Source organism: Rhea pennata, chromosome 5, assembly GCF_028389875.1.
Source record: "Rhea pennata isolate bPtePen1 chromosome 5, bPtePen1.pri, whole genome shotgun sequence".
Taxonomy (NCBI): Eukaryota; Metazoa; Chordata; class Aves; order Rheiformes; family Rheidae; genus Rhea; species Rhea pennata.
In genome coordinates, this window is record NC_084667.1 from 54,436,327 (window position 1) to 54,452,247 (window position 15,921).

General features: G+C 43.0%; 1 protein-coding gene across 8 annotated transcripts in view; it reads right to left on the reverse strand.

The window, feature by feature from the left end:
- SYNE3 (spectrin repeat containing nuclear envelope family member 3) overlaps positions 1 to 15,921 on the reverse strand; it is a 77,085-nt gene that overhangs the window by 35,778 nt on the left and 25,386 nt on the right. For 7 of the 8 annotated variants that reach the window (XM_062576241.1, XM_062576242.1, XM_062576237.1 and 4 more), the window contains 4 exons: positions 10,079 to 10,238; positions 7,158 to 7,315; positions 5,695 to 5,867; positions 4,978 to 5,287 (listed from right to left, as the gene is read on the reverse strand). In XM_062576241.1, coding sequence (XP_062432225.1) covers positions 4,978 to 5,287; positions 5,695 to 5,867; positions 7,158 to 7,301 — 627 coding nt within the window. In that variant the 5' untranslated portion in view covers positions 7,302 to 7,315; positions 10,079 to 10,238. Of the gene's footprint in view, positions 1 to 4,977; positions 5,288 to 5,694; positions 5,868 to 7,157; positions 7,316 to 10,078; positions 10,239 to 15,921 lie in introns of those variants that run through there. The other variant, XM_062576240.1, reaches the window with a different exon arrangement.

A 15,921-nucleotide genomic window follows, 5' to 3' on the forward strand; every position in this document is an offset into this window, starting at 1 on the left:
AGAAAGAGAGACTGGGATAAATTATTTCAAAGTACTCACTATTTAAACAGGCTGTAAAGAAAGTGACTGTACATTCAACTCAAAGCATCCCTCGAAATCATGCAACCCAGGAGTTTTGTACTTTTTTGATTTGCAGGTCACAAACGATCCTCCGGTGGCGGTGCAGCCCCTGGAAGCAAATTTAAGCCTATGGGCAACAGGCTTGATTTTCTAAGCTACTCTTTGTGCATCCTATAGGAGGAATCTGTGGTCTCAGGGAGGCCAGCACACCACGAGTTGCTCACAGCTGATCTAGCCTGACAGCCCTTATAACAAGGCAGGGTCACATTTGCCCAAACTATCCCTGTTCGTCAGCTGAAGATTAGTCCTTTGCTGAGGGAGATTCTACATGAATCATGAAGAATCCTGTTCTGTTATTTCACTAACATAATATCCAACCTAAATATTATTTCCTGCAATTCAGACTGATTTTTTTTTCTTCCCCTTCCCCAGTTGGCATGGAGAACTATTAAATTACACTACAGTTACCCTAGAAAGAAATTTGTCTCTTGTGCAATACATTTAGTGCTTGCAGCACCCTTCAAAGGCTTTGCTCTCACTGGCACAACGGGCACGACTGGCTGAGTTTCATTTTGCGTAATATGGGATACATCCTGCACCTCTGAGCAGAGTTTAATCCCCGGCGCTCTCCACAGAGAGGAGGAGGACAGCCGCAACCGTGGGCAGAGGTTTGGGATCTCCCTTGTTGCTGTGAGCCTCTGGGCAGAGCCCCCCACCCCGTTGTGCTAATGGGGGGTGCCCCCTTGGGGGCTTTGCCTTTGGGACCTCTGGGACAGGTTATGCCCATGGTGCAATGCAAAGCCATCGCTCTCCAGGTGCCACCAGGCCTCACTGTGCCAGCGTTTTCCGCAGTTACGCTCTTATCTCCGCTGATACGTGCAAACCAAGAGTGACTCCCCTAAAGGTAGCTGGGTTGCTCTGGGACCAAAGAGACATGCTTAAGGGACAAGTGGGTGCAGTACTGCTTCCCCCTGTGAACAAAATACTGCCCCCTTAGAGCAGCCCCTTTAAAAGCACCAGCTGTGCAAACAGGGGTTTGCATGACAGACCAAGAGGCAGAATTATGGTAGCACACTTCTGTGACCAAGATGTATCCAGCAACACCTCATTTGTGTACTAGACCCCCTTGCCTCGATTCTCAGATCTGCAGAGGCGTGTAACAGTTCAACAACTGCTTTTCCTCAAGTCAAAGCTCTAGAGGTGTAAATGGGCCAAACACTGAGCTGAAGCAAGTCAGTCAAAGCTTACTGATACTCATGAATTAGGCCAATTTATTGAATCAACAGAAATACAAGTAGCAAAATCAGAAGCTCCAAAGGAAGCAAGTCAGATTAACAAAGCAGAGCCATTACACTAATCTACAGAGGGTTAAAAGGAAGTAGAAACGACCTCCCCCAGGACAGGCTGTGCAGCCACACAAAGGAGTGCACAGTTTGGATACTCCTGCTGGTCAGGGAGGTCAAGGAGATGACATGGATATGAACAGACTTTGTTAGCTGTCTAGCAAAAGGCTAACCAATTACTGGCTGAACCCCCAGCAAGAGGTTAAGCAGGGAATTTTTCTAATGATGTGAAAGATGCTGTCACTTGCTGTTAGTCTGCTGCTTGGGGAACGGGACAGCATCGAACTCCTTCTGCCTCCACGTGCACTTGGAAAACCTGAGGAGGCTTGCTCAGCAAGGACGTGGCCCTGGAAGAAATGAGAGCACTGGCAGGAACAGGACGGTCCCCCTGGGCTGCAGAGTAAGAGACGTGTCAGGGCAGGATACCCCCAGGCCTGGGTACTCACCAAGGGTCAGGTGAGGCACAGGAAATCCTCTCCCTACGTTCCCCCTATAGCAGGGGCACAGCCTCCTCTGGAAGGCATTTCAGAGCACACAAACTAATTCCTGCTTTAAAGCCCTCTGCGGGATCCTCTCTGCTGCCCGTGATGGGAATGCAGCCTAAGAGCAGCCTCTCTAAGTCAGCCTCTCCCTTCCCATTCCCCCGCCCGGCCCCAGGCGGCTGCGGGCGCTGCTGGTGCTGCGAGCCCCGGGCTGAGCCCTGCGAAGGGTGCAGGTGGCTCCAGAGCCCGGCAAGGCTGCTCTGCTCTGGAGCGCCGTCAGGAGCTGCCTCCGCTGCTTCGGGGCAGCACTGCTCCAGTTCTGTCCCTTGGGCTCTTCAGAGCTGCAGACCGTGCTGAAAAGCCCTGTGCGCGCTCCGCGGGCTGGAGGGACGCCTCGGTGCTGCACGCAGGAAGGCTGGACCCAGCCTCCTCCTCCATGCGCGGGCAGAGGCAGCGGGCTGGGAACAGGAATTTTTGCCTCGTGGCATTAAAGGGACGGAAGGATCTGAAACGTCAAACAAACCTGCAGGACAGGCTGCCTCGTCCCTGTAGCCCTTCCTGGTGCTTTCAGTCTTGGGAGCTCTGGGATACATGAGGCATGGCATTATAAATATCTAGTTTTGAGTTAACGGAGACAACATGCAGTGAAATTGATTTGACCTGCTAAGGCTTTAATTTGAATAAATTTGAGTAAGTATCAACATCCCGTATATTGTAACTTTTTCTACCATCTTCAGTCACCATTTCTGCTAAAAATCACAACCTATACCTCCGCATTATACCTCTGTTATTTTATCTGGCAAGGGAGTGTGGGAGGTGGATGCCACATCTAAATAAACTGCCTCAGTCAACGTAATTAATAGAAAATGAGGTTCTTTTAAAATTTCTCAGTGACAAGGAAACATGATAGTATTAAGGGAGGAAAATAAAAACCAAATCAACCCCCCAAAAGCTCCCATGTGCTCATACCAGAAGAGCAATGTCACAGGCAAGCCATTTAAGAAACACTGTCCAAGAGCTTCTCTTCTGATAGAGCTGGACAACTGCACAGGATCTAAAAATGCTCTTCAACTGCAAGTGTAATCTGTGAACAGCAGCAATCCTCCTCTGACAGGCATCTCAGACATTCAGCTGGCATCTGCAATTCACATTTAGCCTGGGCTGTCCTCACCAGAGAGGCCCCTTGCAACTCCTATGCCTCTTTCAACCACTCCTCCCTCTGGTGGAAGAGGTGGCAGGGTTTCTTTTAACTGCTGTTACACTCTCCAGAGTGCTTCCCAAGGTGCTGGTAACCTTGGCGTTAGCTAATGAATTTATTTCAGCTGCAAAATCTAAGGCTTCTCAACCCCCTTCGTTATTCTCTAACTCCTGAAAGAGGGCTTTCTTAGCTGGATTTTCTCACTCCATCTTTCTGTGAAATGTGGTATTTATAACCAATGCCAAAGAAGAGAACCTTTTACTAGCATCTCTGTCGGCTGGAGACATAAAGGTATTTTAACTGAGTACTATGAGCCACTTCCTCATCTCATTTACACCAGCATCTATCCAGATCAGTCAGAGAAATTACTCTATGCAAAATCAGTCTCGGAAGACATCAGATTCGGGCTCTGTGTATTCAAATGTCTTGTTTGAAAGAGCTGCTTTATTAGAGTATCTAATGACAGTCTCTTGCTTACAAACCACAGAAAATTTTTGGTTAGGAGGGAGCAAGTGAGAATTTAAAATGCCAATTTAGAGACACAACACTCTGAATTCCCAGGAACCTTCTTATTCCAAAAACCAGCTGCCTGCTACTGAACAGATCTACCTTTGAAAGGGAATTAAAAAAAAAAAAAAAAAAAAGAAAGAAAAAGAAAGTCAAAGTTGCGGTGCTAGTCTATCAGAGGCTTTACAGCTCTTCGCAGCAGCTGCAGATATACAATTTCCAAATCCTCTTGGCTTTTGGAGAAAGTTATTACAGCAGTTTGGGCTATTTTATGACAAAAAAAAAAAAAAAAGAAAGAAAGAAAGAAAAAGAAAAAAAAGAGTTTCGCATTTCTGAAAGCTGCCAGCTCCTGTATTTTACAGGACTAGTATGTGTAGAGCAACAGAGCGATGACATGAGCATCCTCATGTTGTTCTTCCAGTGTGATCTGAAGTTAACCTTGTATGACAACATCCAGGGAGGGAGAGCATACATCTCCATGACCAAATAGAAGGTGACAAAGTGATAGAGGCAGATGGTAGAGCCAAGGTAATGAAAATTATTTATATTTGCATCAGATAATTCCAGCTTACAGAATTCTCGGAAACTATTATGAAAAAAAGATGACATTTTAAGCAGCTCTTTATGCTTGGGGTAGATCCATCTCAATATTCCTCTGAGTATTCCTATTGATCTAGGATAGTGAGGAACTGAATTGAACTCTTCTGCCCATCTGCAGGTCTCTGCCCTTTAGCCATGGCATACAATCTAATCCTACCTTTACCCCATTTTTTTTTTTAGTGAAAAGTATGAGTCTTATCTGAAATCTGTACCCAGGAATAGTGTGAAAGGAAACCACTGGCACTGAAAGATAAACTAGAATGAATTATACCAGCACATCTAACAGCTGCTTGAACTGGGAGATTAGTGGCAGGCGAAAAAACTGTGTGTGTCCAGTAAAAATCCTTCAGGTAACAGAACTGGCCATTTGTGTTCAGTGCTGGAGGAGCACCTGATTCCCATCTCAATGTCTGCCAGTTCTGCAGGTGAGGACTGTAGCTCTAGATCTGGACTAATGCTCCTCCAACAAGCGTGGGTGCGTGCATGCATCAGACTTTACAAAGAGATGACCTAAACCAATATTCACTAGATCGCAGCAAGCAGCTTGCAATTAGTCTTCAAAAATATATTATAGCTGTATATATATATACAATGTGAGAGCATTGCAATTGTTGTTGCAAATAGTCCACTGAATGAAAAAACAGTGGTCCCCCACCCTGTTTCCTTTTGCCATTCTATCAGGAAAGCCTCATCACTCAAGAAACATGAATAGTAAATACTATTCACATTTAAGTACTATACTGTACACAGATAAAAACTTAACACCTCCCATTCTTTATAGGTATACCTGAGCTTCTTCCTTGATTCCTTCATATTCCACCCTCATCTTCTTCTGAGCATCTTCATCAACGCTGGGGTCACCTATCCTGTTGAACAAGGAAGCAGCTTCCTCTAGCAGCCTTTCCAGCAGGACTGACTGATTTAAGACGTCGTTCAGCAGAACCTGAGCGTGGCTCAGCTGCCACTGCTTCTCCTTTAAGCCAAGCTGCAACTCAATGTCAGGCTCCAAGGTCACCCTCATACTGTGAATCCATGCGTAAAACTCATCTTGGGCTTTCAGGTACTCACTCCAGTGCAGCCAGACCCACTCAATACGGCTATTGGAGAGAGCAAGAGAGATGAAATTATGATGGGTTCAGTGGAGACTGGCAAGTTCAAAATGAACCGGTTCTCAGCAATTTTAAGCTGTTCTCTCGGACTTCAGAAGCTCAGGATTAATTTACAGGTTCTCCCTGCTCATTGGAGGAAATCTCCTGCACAAGGCCAATGTGCCCAGCAAAACTGATCATTTAAGTCCCTGAGCTGTGCTGGCTATGCAGGGAGGAAGTGCTGAGGTCCCATGGCCTGTTTCTTCCCACAGTTACCACCTGGTCCTGGGATAAGAAGTGACTACTATCTACAGTTCAGCAGCAGAGAGAGGCAAGAAGCACTTTATGAAAGCAGTGGATGAGACAACTACCCCAACACACCTAACAGTCTTGTGCAAACAGTACATTTGCCTTACCTGTGGCAGTGAGTAATGTATATGGCTGTCTCTTCCCATAAGGCCTTAATGTCTTTCAGTTTAGACAGTACCTCATGTTTCTTATCCTCACTGACGCTGCGGAGAGCAGCATCTGCCTTCACAAGAATCAAGTCCATTTTCAAGCTGCCTTCTGGCTCCAGCTCGCGTATTTTCTATTAGAGAAACAAATGCGACTGAAAGCATGAGAAGAAAGCAGGCAGAATTAATGACATTCTAACTTTGTTTTTACCCAGGAATTATAAAGACCCTGCTGCAAAGCATCTCCTGAACAGAAAATAAGAACTTTCCTCAGATTTGTTTATTCTAAAAAAAAAAAAAAAAAAAAAACAAAAGCAAGCAATGGTCAGAGAGAAAGCTGTGGCTATACAGGCATTTTTCTATTCCAGATATTGCTTTTTAAATGATTGCTGTCCTTGGCTGGCATTTTCATTAACAAATTAACAAGAAATAAACCACAGGAAGGAAGGAAGGAAGGAAGGAAGGAAGCATGAAAAAAATGCAAGCCAGATGCAAAAAGAGAAATTGAAAAATGATCACTAGATTTGAAAACAGCCAGTAAGTGAAGCAGCGAGCACATCATGAAGAAGATTTGGCTGTTTTATTTAGAGAACAGACCAGTTAGAATTAAAGGTAATTATAAAATTAGTTTCAATGCTAATCACAGAAATAACACCACTCCTTCTAATCATGGATGGTAGAGATGGAACAAACAATAGTGTTTCATTTTCTGAGATTATAAAACCAAGATAACACCCAATGAAACTGAAGTTAATGAATGTGAATCACAAGAAGAAAGCAGGCATAACCTGCAAAGGCATCTCTGTGAAAATAGTTATAACAAGGGATTAAGTAAGAATAGAAGAAATGATAACATTTGCATTTTCATTAGACAGAATATAAAGGGGAGTCGTAAATCCACTTTATCAATGGGCCTTATGGAAAAGGACCAGTGGATTACTCTAGAATGCTCATTCCTCAGACCTACAATCTTTTTCTATCACTGTCAGTGCCAGGGTCCTGGAGGAGATGGAACACTAAGATGATCTGATTCTGTGTTACTATATACTGAACTTTTGCAAACCACTATCTGGTAATTGCAAGCAGCAACTCAGCCATCATTGCAGCTCCTGAACATGCTCTTCTGGGAGAGTAAACATTTTATCTGACAAATCAGAATCGCTGCTAGACTTTTAAATCAATATGAAAAATTTGGAAACCTGTGATACACAATTGCCTTCCTCTTTTTCTACAATGTCTGTAAACTTTTTGCAGAAGTAAAAATTAGAAAGGATACTGATGCAAGCCTATCCACACAGGAACGCTACTCTAGTGAGAGGGGACAGCTGATAATTTCCTAATGGAAAACTCCATGGCTCACAGCAATACCTGCAACACATCCCAGTGACACCTGGCTCTGAACTGCTACATCACACTCCCCTTACCTCAGTCTCTCTCAGTCTGGCTTCTAGGGCTGATCGAGGTCCCTTGGTGTTGTCATTGATCCTCAGCCTCTCTTGGATGGCCTTCATCCAAGCTTCTGCATTCTCCACGCTACTGTCAAATTCATCCTGTGGCTGCTGAGTCATTGCATTTGAAGAAACTGAAAGGATAAGAAGCAAGGAAGTATGACGTTTTTGATTAAGACCTCAGCAGGAAAACATCCAAAGCAATCTAAAGGAGCAAAGAGGAGAAACTACTAATGTTGTGGCTTTTCTTTTTAATAGTTATACCAAAAAAGCTCATCCATACAACAGTACAGTGATTCAGCAGAATGCAGAGTAGACATTCACATTCCAGCTTTTTCAAAAAAAAAGTCTACCAGTAAATAAAAAGTAGGTGGAGAATTGTGGAAGGCTCCATTACAATACACGGTTTTAATTCAAAGCCTTCAAATTAGATTAATTTGGTGTTCATGGTACCTTCAGACTGGCTAAACCAGTTACAAATATACTGTCTCTTTCCAGAGCCTACTCAGCACAAGACTCTTAAGTCCTTCCAGGCTCACGCACTGAGCATCTGACACTAGACTAGCAAAGCATTTAAGCACATGCTTAACTTAGAGGTATGTAAACCCCTTAAAGCTGGTGAGATCACGATCAGATACTTAGCCTTGTTCTGCTTAGGCTGGGCGGAGGTTATTTGAATGTGTGTGCTTTGAGTCTAGGATACACAAACACAACACAAATTGGCCAGCAAATGCCAAGACAAACCACTAATAAGCCATCACATGGAAACATCTATCAACACTTAAGAATTTCTTCTTTCACCATCTCTTCTATTCCTTATCTGCTTTTCTCCACCTCGTGGAAGTTTTGGTTTTCCCCTCCCTTCTCTTTACTCCCTTGTTGCTCCTGCACCACTGCAAGGAGCAGACATGACAATTGCTCGCACTGTTCACTCTGTTGATGTATTTTTACGTCCTGTTTAAAGCACGTGCTCCTGGCAGCCCAAACAGCATCCTGTGTGCCAGTTCAAATAAAAAAAATAATAAAAAATAATAATATAAAAAAAAAGGAAAGGAAAGGAAAGCCACCCTATGCTAGGCCTTAGGCACTGCCATACTGAACTTGATTAATAAGGATGAATCATAATAAAACCCTCTGTAGGTCAGCTCCACTGAAGTGAACAAAAAGACAGCCACTGACATAAATGGCTTTGGATCAGATCCTACAGCTACTGCCAGCCAAGAAAACAGTGTTTCTTGTAAATTAAAACATTTTTTCTCTTTGTTATTCATCACAGACATCTTTTCCAACACAACGTTTTAGAGTTAATTACTGAACCCAAATCTGTTGTACAGAATTTGATCCTATTACAGCCTCCTCACTTTCCCTGAGACATTTCATGTGGAAGAAACTGCTTAGTGTAAGAGGCAAAGCAGGGCTTTGATGAAGCTGGGCCAGTGGCGTTTTATAACCACTTGAAATTCTAGGTCAACAAGTTGTCACCATGAGAAGACAGCATCCTGCTCTTGTCCACTGGCAGAAAGCTTCCCATCATCCTGCTGATGTTCCTCTCCATGTGGTGGAGGACACAAGATATTTGCATTTGCAACATTGATGTTTGGCAATAGAGACTGTCTCAGTTGTTGCTTCCCAGCCTTCAATAGGCTTTATGCTCAACAGGGCCCTGTACAGATTGAGAAGACATCTACAGAGCACCTACTGCCCTATCCACAGGAATTACTAGAAGAAACAGAACAGGTTAAACCTCAATGTACAGACAAGTAGAGCTGCTTTTACGTGGAAAAAAGGAATTATTCTATAAGAGGGAGATGTCAGAAGAGGCAAAAGCCACAGATGTAACTCTTAGAGCTAGAGGGCAATTTTAAAAAACCTGACCTCGCCTTGAAATAATTAAAGAACAGAACAGGATGCACTAGATTTAGTGAGGGTGGTGTGAAATGGGGGAGTTACTCCCTCTGTCAGATTTAAAAAGCATGTTAGGATATATAATTAAAGGTAAAATCATTGACTTACATATCCAGAATCCTAAGGATGAAGCTGTCTAATTGAGTAGTGTTATTTTCAGTGGCTTGCTAGATAGTGCTGTCTTCCTCCAACAATGACTGGTCTACAGCTGATGTTTCTGAACTATAACCATCTAACTCTCATAAAAGAACTCCCATCTCTGCAGCTGACTGATCAGCTCATTTTCACACTAACATTTATCCTTGTATCTATATAAGCCATAGAGTAACCGCTCCCTATCCATTTTCCTTGTTTTAGGCTATCTGAGCAAGCAGGCTCTGACTGCATGAGTGTAAGCTGTGGTGATTCCAGTTACACTACTGTGAAACAAAAGCTCTCAGTAGATTTTCCAGACAGACTCTGATGAGGAGTGACATTCTTTTCCTAGGAGAGGTTTCTATTCCTGGCAACATCCATATCATAGTTAAAAATGGCTTCAGGACTCCAGTCACAGAGGAGCTAAGAGAGACCATTATGTTATCCCTATCCTGCTTCTCACAAAACGTGGAGGGCAATCCAACATGATTGGGAAGCACTGGAAAATCTACCATAATCTAACATGAAGAAAACCCCACTCACGCTTTCCTCTCACACTTCTGTCCTCTAAGAGTAAGTGTTTTCTGTCTAATGAACACAGGAACGCCAATCCTCATCCTACACACCCAGAGATTCCACTTATGCAGCCCACATAAAAGGCCATGAAAAAAGTTATTTCAATAATGAGGTCAGCAATTTTCAAAGCAAGAGAAACACTTGCTCTACCCAGCCGCCTGCATAACATCACTTACTGATTTTGACTAATTCCTATACCTAGACCAACAAAACAATCAGATTTAACATTTGCTCTGACTCAGTCCCCAGCTGGATTTCATGGTAGTTATGGCATACAATACCTGATACGTGTTTGAACTGACTGTTGAGACTTCTTGTGTCCTCCTTCCTCCACTCTGGGCCAGTCAGACCCCAGCTGAAGCAATTAGTTGAAATGTCCTGGAGTCTTTTGCTCTGGAACCCACTTTCTCTTCCCAGGTATTTAAAGGCATGAGTTGATATCTGTGGAGAAAAAGTATGTTTTCTGACTTATTGCCTGCTTGGGAAGAAAAATAGTTGATGACAACAGTTGTTTGGCAGTATCTTGATTATTTTGCAAAAACTCCTAAAGCTGGGATGATTCCTGGATAAATGTTTGTTATAAATCCGAAGCATTTACTCCTCTTCTGCTGTATCATTGGGAACAAAGGATTGAGCAATAGTTTTGGAGATGAAACACAGGACTCTGCTCAGTGTAAGAAATACAAAGGAGAAACAGCAGATCCTGAGCCAGACCAGAGCAGTTCAGCTGTGTAATGGCAACATTCATGGACCTGCCTGAAGGAGTGGTGCACTGTCAGGGCTACCAGTACCATGGTGGGACAGCCCCTGTCCCAGTCACTAGGATCCACTGTGCCAAGAAAAGCTTCTGCTGAAAAAAAAAAAAACAAAAAAAAAAACAAAAAAAACCAAACCCACAGATGCAACCTGCTAAGCAATTTGTACAAAAACAAAACATGTTTTTATCGTAGTCATTTTCAAATGCATGTAGCTGTTTAAACAGCCTCTTGTCACATGAATCAGTCCATTAAGTCACACTGTGGAAGGCATACTGACACTGCAGAAAGCTTTTAAAGGCTGTATACATATATTACTAAATAAGGCTAATAATTAGGCCTGAGAAATTCTGGCATAAATAATGAGGCACTAAGCAAAGCACAATTCTATTTCCCCAAATGCAATGATACAGGTCACTTAGTAAAGGCAAGCAAGAAGCACATTTCAAGGTGCTGAATATAACTGACCCAGGACAGCACCTGCATCCAGAGGTTATAAAAATGATTTGACTACTTCAGGAACGGGAAAATATTAGAGAGGGATCAGTGCCAGAATCCTTTAGCTGATCCTCTCCCACAATGCCAGTCCTCATACTTTCTCTGAGTTGCCCTTCACTGTCCCCAAAACACCGTCTGGCAGTGCCTGGGAGGGCACAGGCGTCTCAGTGGTGCAGAAGATGTGCTCATCCGACCTCCTGCATGCCCACGGCACAGCCAGTTTATCACGGTGGGTCAATGGTGGGCACGCAGCTCAGCCACCACGGGTGGGATATCCACACTTTTGACAGAGGGCCAAATCAACTCCTATGGCAGCAGACACCTCCCTCCAGCCAACATCGCTGCTCTCACCCCCTTTTGCCCAGCCACTAAGCCGTTTCATGAGGAGGAGGTCAGACAGCGGCTCTCAAACAGCCGGAGGAGGCCAGGTAGCTGACAGGGTGCTGGGGGCACGCTTGCTGTCCCACGAGCAGACAAATCAGAGTAATTAGCTGACTGGTCTGCATTATAGCTCATGGAGCCACGACATGGTAGCAGGGACGTTCAGAGATACAGAGATGTGCAGCTCTCCAGGGCAGACCACAGGACAGTGAGAGCTACCGACCATCCACCACATGATCCAGCCAGCACCCGCAGAGCCTAATTTCTCAGAGCACTTTTTCCTTAAGTACATCTGCTTTAGCTATCTTTCTACTGCACCTAATAACCCCCACCAGGGTACTGAGAGGTTTACTTATTTAATAATTGTAAAGTACTACCGAGAGCGTTTAAAGTTATTACGCAAGCACAGTGTCTTTTTGGTAGGATTATCCTATTGTTTTGCAATGTTTCCTAATGTACTTGTTCTCTCTCCACCAAGTCACGTTGCTACCCTCCGCTTAAAACATTTCTCATAACCGCTCCCATTTTAAACATTCTTTTAAACCTTACATTTATAGAACACAGGCTGCTAAATGGTTTCAATATGTCCTGAATTCTTATGTTCATGTACTACTTGAGTAACTTCCAGAACCCAGTTCTTACAAAAATAAAAAGAAAGTACAAAATCGCTCCAGGAAATTCAAATCACTCACCGTTAGGGAGACTGTTTTCCCATTATTGAAAGACTTCAAACTTTTCATAAGCCTTTCCATTTGGTAGAAATCTAAGTTACAGAATTGCATGTGAGAAAGATAAAAAACACTCGAGTGTGTCAAATTTTATATAAATGCACGAGTGTGGAAGTAATTGTGGTTCTGGGAATTGTTTGGTTCCTGGGGTAATTTAATAACTTTTCAGCTGCCCTGGATATTGTTAGAGCAGCTCTGAGAAGGGGCAGAGTTGGAAGCTCTGATTGGACTTTTGCAGGCTGGACTGATGGGCCAGTCTTTGGTACAGATCACATGAAGCACAGATCTCTGTTTTTCCAAAACTGTATATTTTTGGCCCACTCCAGGAGATGCTATTCTGAATCACCATTAGAAGGTGCTTTGCCAGCCAAGGGACCAAAAGCCTCCTGTGGAACTGCACCCACGTACAGCAAAGCTGAACTGCAAAACTAGATAGGAAGTCCTCAAGATGCAAATAAAAGGTTTTGCCATTTCCAGCATAATCTTTTTGGGACTCAAAACATTAATCCTACCATCTTGGCCATATTCCAGGACAGCCTTTTCTTGGGTTATCTGAAGAGAATATTTATGACTCTCAGTGATTGTTTGTCCTAATTAATGAAAGAGAGAAAATAAACAGTTTTTGGAATAATCACATCCAAATCCTAGTTACAAGTATCCTTTTCAACCAAGGAACAGTAACATCACCTACAGTGCATACAGCATTCGTGCATATCACAAGGATTTCCTTTCCCTTACAAAACAATACCCATAGGAAGCCTATGGCTAACGCAAGGCAGTCTGCCACAACATGATCACACCAGACAATTTTATATCTAATTGATCAATACAACTGAAAAGTAGATTGAAAAATGTGTCTGCCAGATAAGTTTTGGGTCAGACCAATTCTGAAAAGACGTTATTTTTCCTACTACGTTTAAAGAGTAATTTCAGACCTTGGTGAGAGCCAGTGTAAATGGGATATCACTTTTTCTTTTTATAAAACACCTTTGGCAAGTATGTAATTTCCAGGTCTAAAAAGCCATTTCCTAAAAATAGATCAAAAATTTAAAATAATTCTATATCTGAATAAAATCATTGCATGCAATAGGGCAGAGCTGGGTTCTGAAACAATCTTCCCTTTTGATATCAGCAACAACAGTCGGTATATCTGACTGCAGTATTTTTAGTTTTGACTCAAAACCATTTGGAAAAAAAAATGTTATGGAGGGGACCCTTCACTACAAATCTCTCCTCCATCCATACACTCCACGCACGCGCGCATGCACACACACACACACACACACGCACACACTTCTGTTTCCCCAAGTGACACTATGAGACAGGTGGGTCTACCATGATTAAACTAGATTAGTAAAATGCAGGATTTAGTAATGGTCCAGAATTTCTTCTTACTGGGGTTAGGTTTAGCTTAGTTGGTTAGAACGTGGTGCTAGTAATGCCAAGGTTGCGGGTTCGATCCCTGTATGGGCCACTCGTTTGAGGGTTGGACTAGATGATCTCCAGAGTTCCCTTCCAACCTTACTGATTCTATGATTACCACTAGGAAGACAGAGCATCCGTACTAGCTATTTGTCTTAGATTTTGGTCCTTGATCTCCACATTATTGAGGCATTAAACAATCATTAGAGCACTTATTCAGTCAGTACCACTGGAAGTTAGACAGTACTCCATCCCCCTTTTAGAAACAACTTTAGGTTCAAAGGTGCGTTGTTTCTTGCCTCTAGGCAATACGGAAAAGCAGGACAGGACAAGAATGAAATTGTTATTTCATGTTCTAGGCTAGTGGCCAAAACACTACAGAGAGTGTTTTTCAACCTCTTCTAATTGATGCATCCTTGCAAGTTTTTCTATAGAGATGCAGATCTCTGTTTAGTGACTTTAAGTCTAATGATGACTTGTTTCTCCCAGTTACCTTTCACAGACTCTTCAGCAGTAGCCTGAGAAATCTCAGGTTAAATGCTTCTACTCTAAAACATCATTCTTCATATTCAGGGTAGATTTTCACTTCTGAAATCACCCATAATTGGTATCTACTAGCTTACCAGCTATCTTCATCTTGTGAACTTGTATCCAGCTGCTGAAATAGGCTAGATTAACTTTTTCATCTCCCTAAGTTTTACTACCAGTCAGACAAAAAAGAAAGAAAGAAAGAAAGAAAGAAAGAAAGAAAGAAAAAGAAGTACAGCAAGCCAACAGCATTAGACTCATGGTTTCTAGAGGCTAGGAGTTGGGTGTTTGTTTATCTCCTACTTGTCCTCTACAGACTCTATGATCCTTCTTCAGTACCAGGTGCTAGTCATAGCATTGATATACTGACTAATAAACCTCTGCAGTATCTGAGTCTTGGGTAGAGATAAGTGAAAAATTCAGAGTGAATAATATACCTGATAAATTGTTCCTCTTTTGCTGGTCATATATTGCATATGGACAATCTATAATTTTCTCAAAGGTATGGTTATTCCAAATTATTTGCCAAATAAATTCCCCAAATTAGCTTTAAGCTGTAGATTGCTCCCAAGTTATTCCTTGGGATTCTTAATACTCCATCTGCATTGCTTAATTTTCGTTAGACATCATCACCCTATTAAGAAATTGGGTCTCTTCCCTAGCTGGCTTGCTCATCTCATTTATGTGTCCATTTTCATAATCAGGGCCACTTCCATAATCAGGATGCCAATGTGTTTAAGCTGTGGACAAACAGCACACCTTCCACAACACACAACGTGAGCAGAAGTGTTTTGTAGTTAAAAAGATAACACCTCTGTCCTGAAGAGACTGCAGGCTACACATCTGGAAGGGTTCAGCAGTGAAGGCAGCGCACCGGTACATAGTTAGGGAGCGGTGGAGGGAAGAAGGGACAATCAGAGAGTGCAGCTGTGTTTCTAGTGCCCTGTGCAAGCTGTGGTAGTTCTAATACACATCTCCCCTCCTCGAGCCAGAGATGCTCAAAAAAGAGAGGAGGCAGCCTCAACCAGGGGCCTGCAAAAATGCTGGGGCTCAGAAGAGTGTCTCACACTAGAGAGGCGAATTCTTTGCACGAGACCTCAGGCTGCCGGTGGGATGCCCTGAGCCACAAGTGTATTAGCCTGGCAATTCCCTGGGGAGCTGATGCAAGAGACAGGCACCTGCAGGCAAGGATTCGTGTCAGAGGGACCACTTGCCTTTTGCAGGACCCTGTGTCCAGGAGAAGCCTACGATCCTGACTGGGTGCTCACAGCTAGGGAACGGACGTCAATCTGTCTGCAAGTCTGCAGCCTCTCTTCTTCCTAAACAGCTTCCACATTTGGATCTGAGGGGTTTTGTGCACACATTTTTTTCCTTAAGAAAGCAGTGTTAACTCTTATTTGACCATGAGTTCTGCACTATTCTGTACCTGACAGACTCTGCCTCTGAGTGAGCAACTGTGCCCAGCTGAGCTGTAGGAGCACTTGGCATGCAGCTTTTAAACTAGTAAACCTTGTTAGCCAAATACTTATTAGAAATAAAGTCACTTACAAGTACTATGCAAATATATAAATATATACTAGGATCTCAGTATCTTTCTCCTCTTTAGAAAAACACCCTAAAGGCCAACTCCCCAAACTGTAACATTTCTCAGATCTGTCTGAACATCATTATCAGGATGATGCTGACGAGCTACTTAAATGTGGAAAGAGTGACACCTGAAAAGAATTGACAAGTAATTAGGACAATCCTAATTCTAAATGCTGAACTTGTTGATTAAAGTAAGTGTGTAACATTCCTAGGATTAAATGTGAT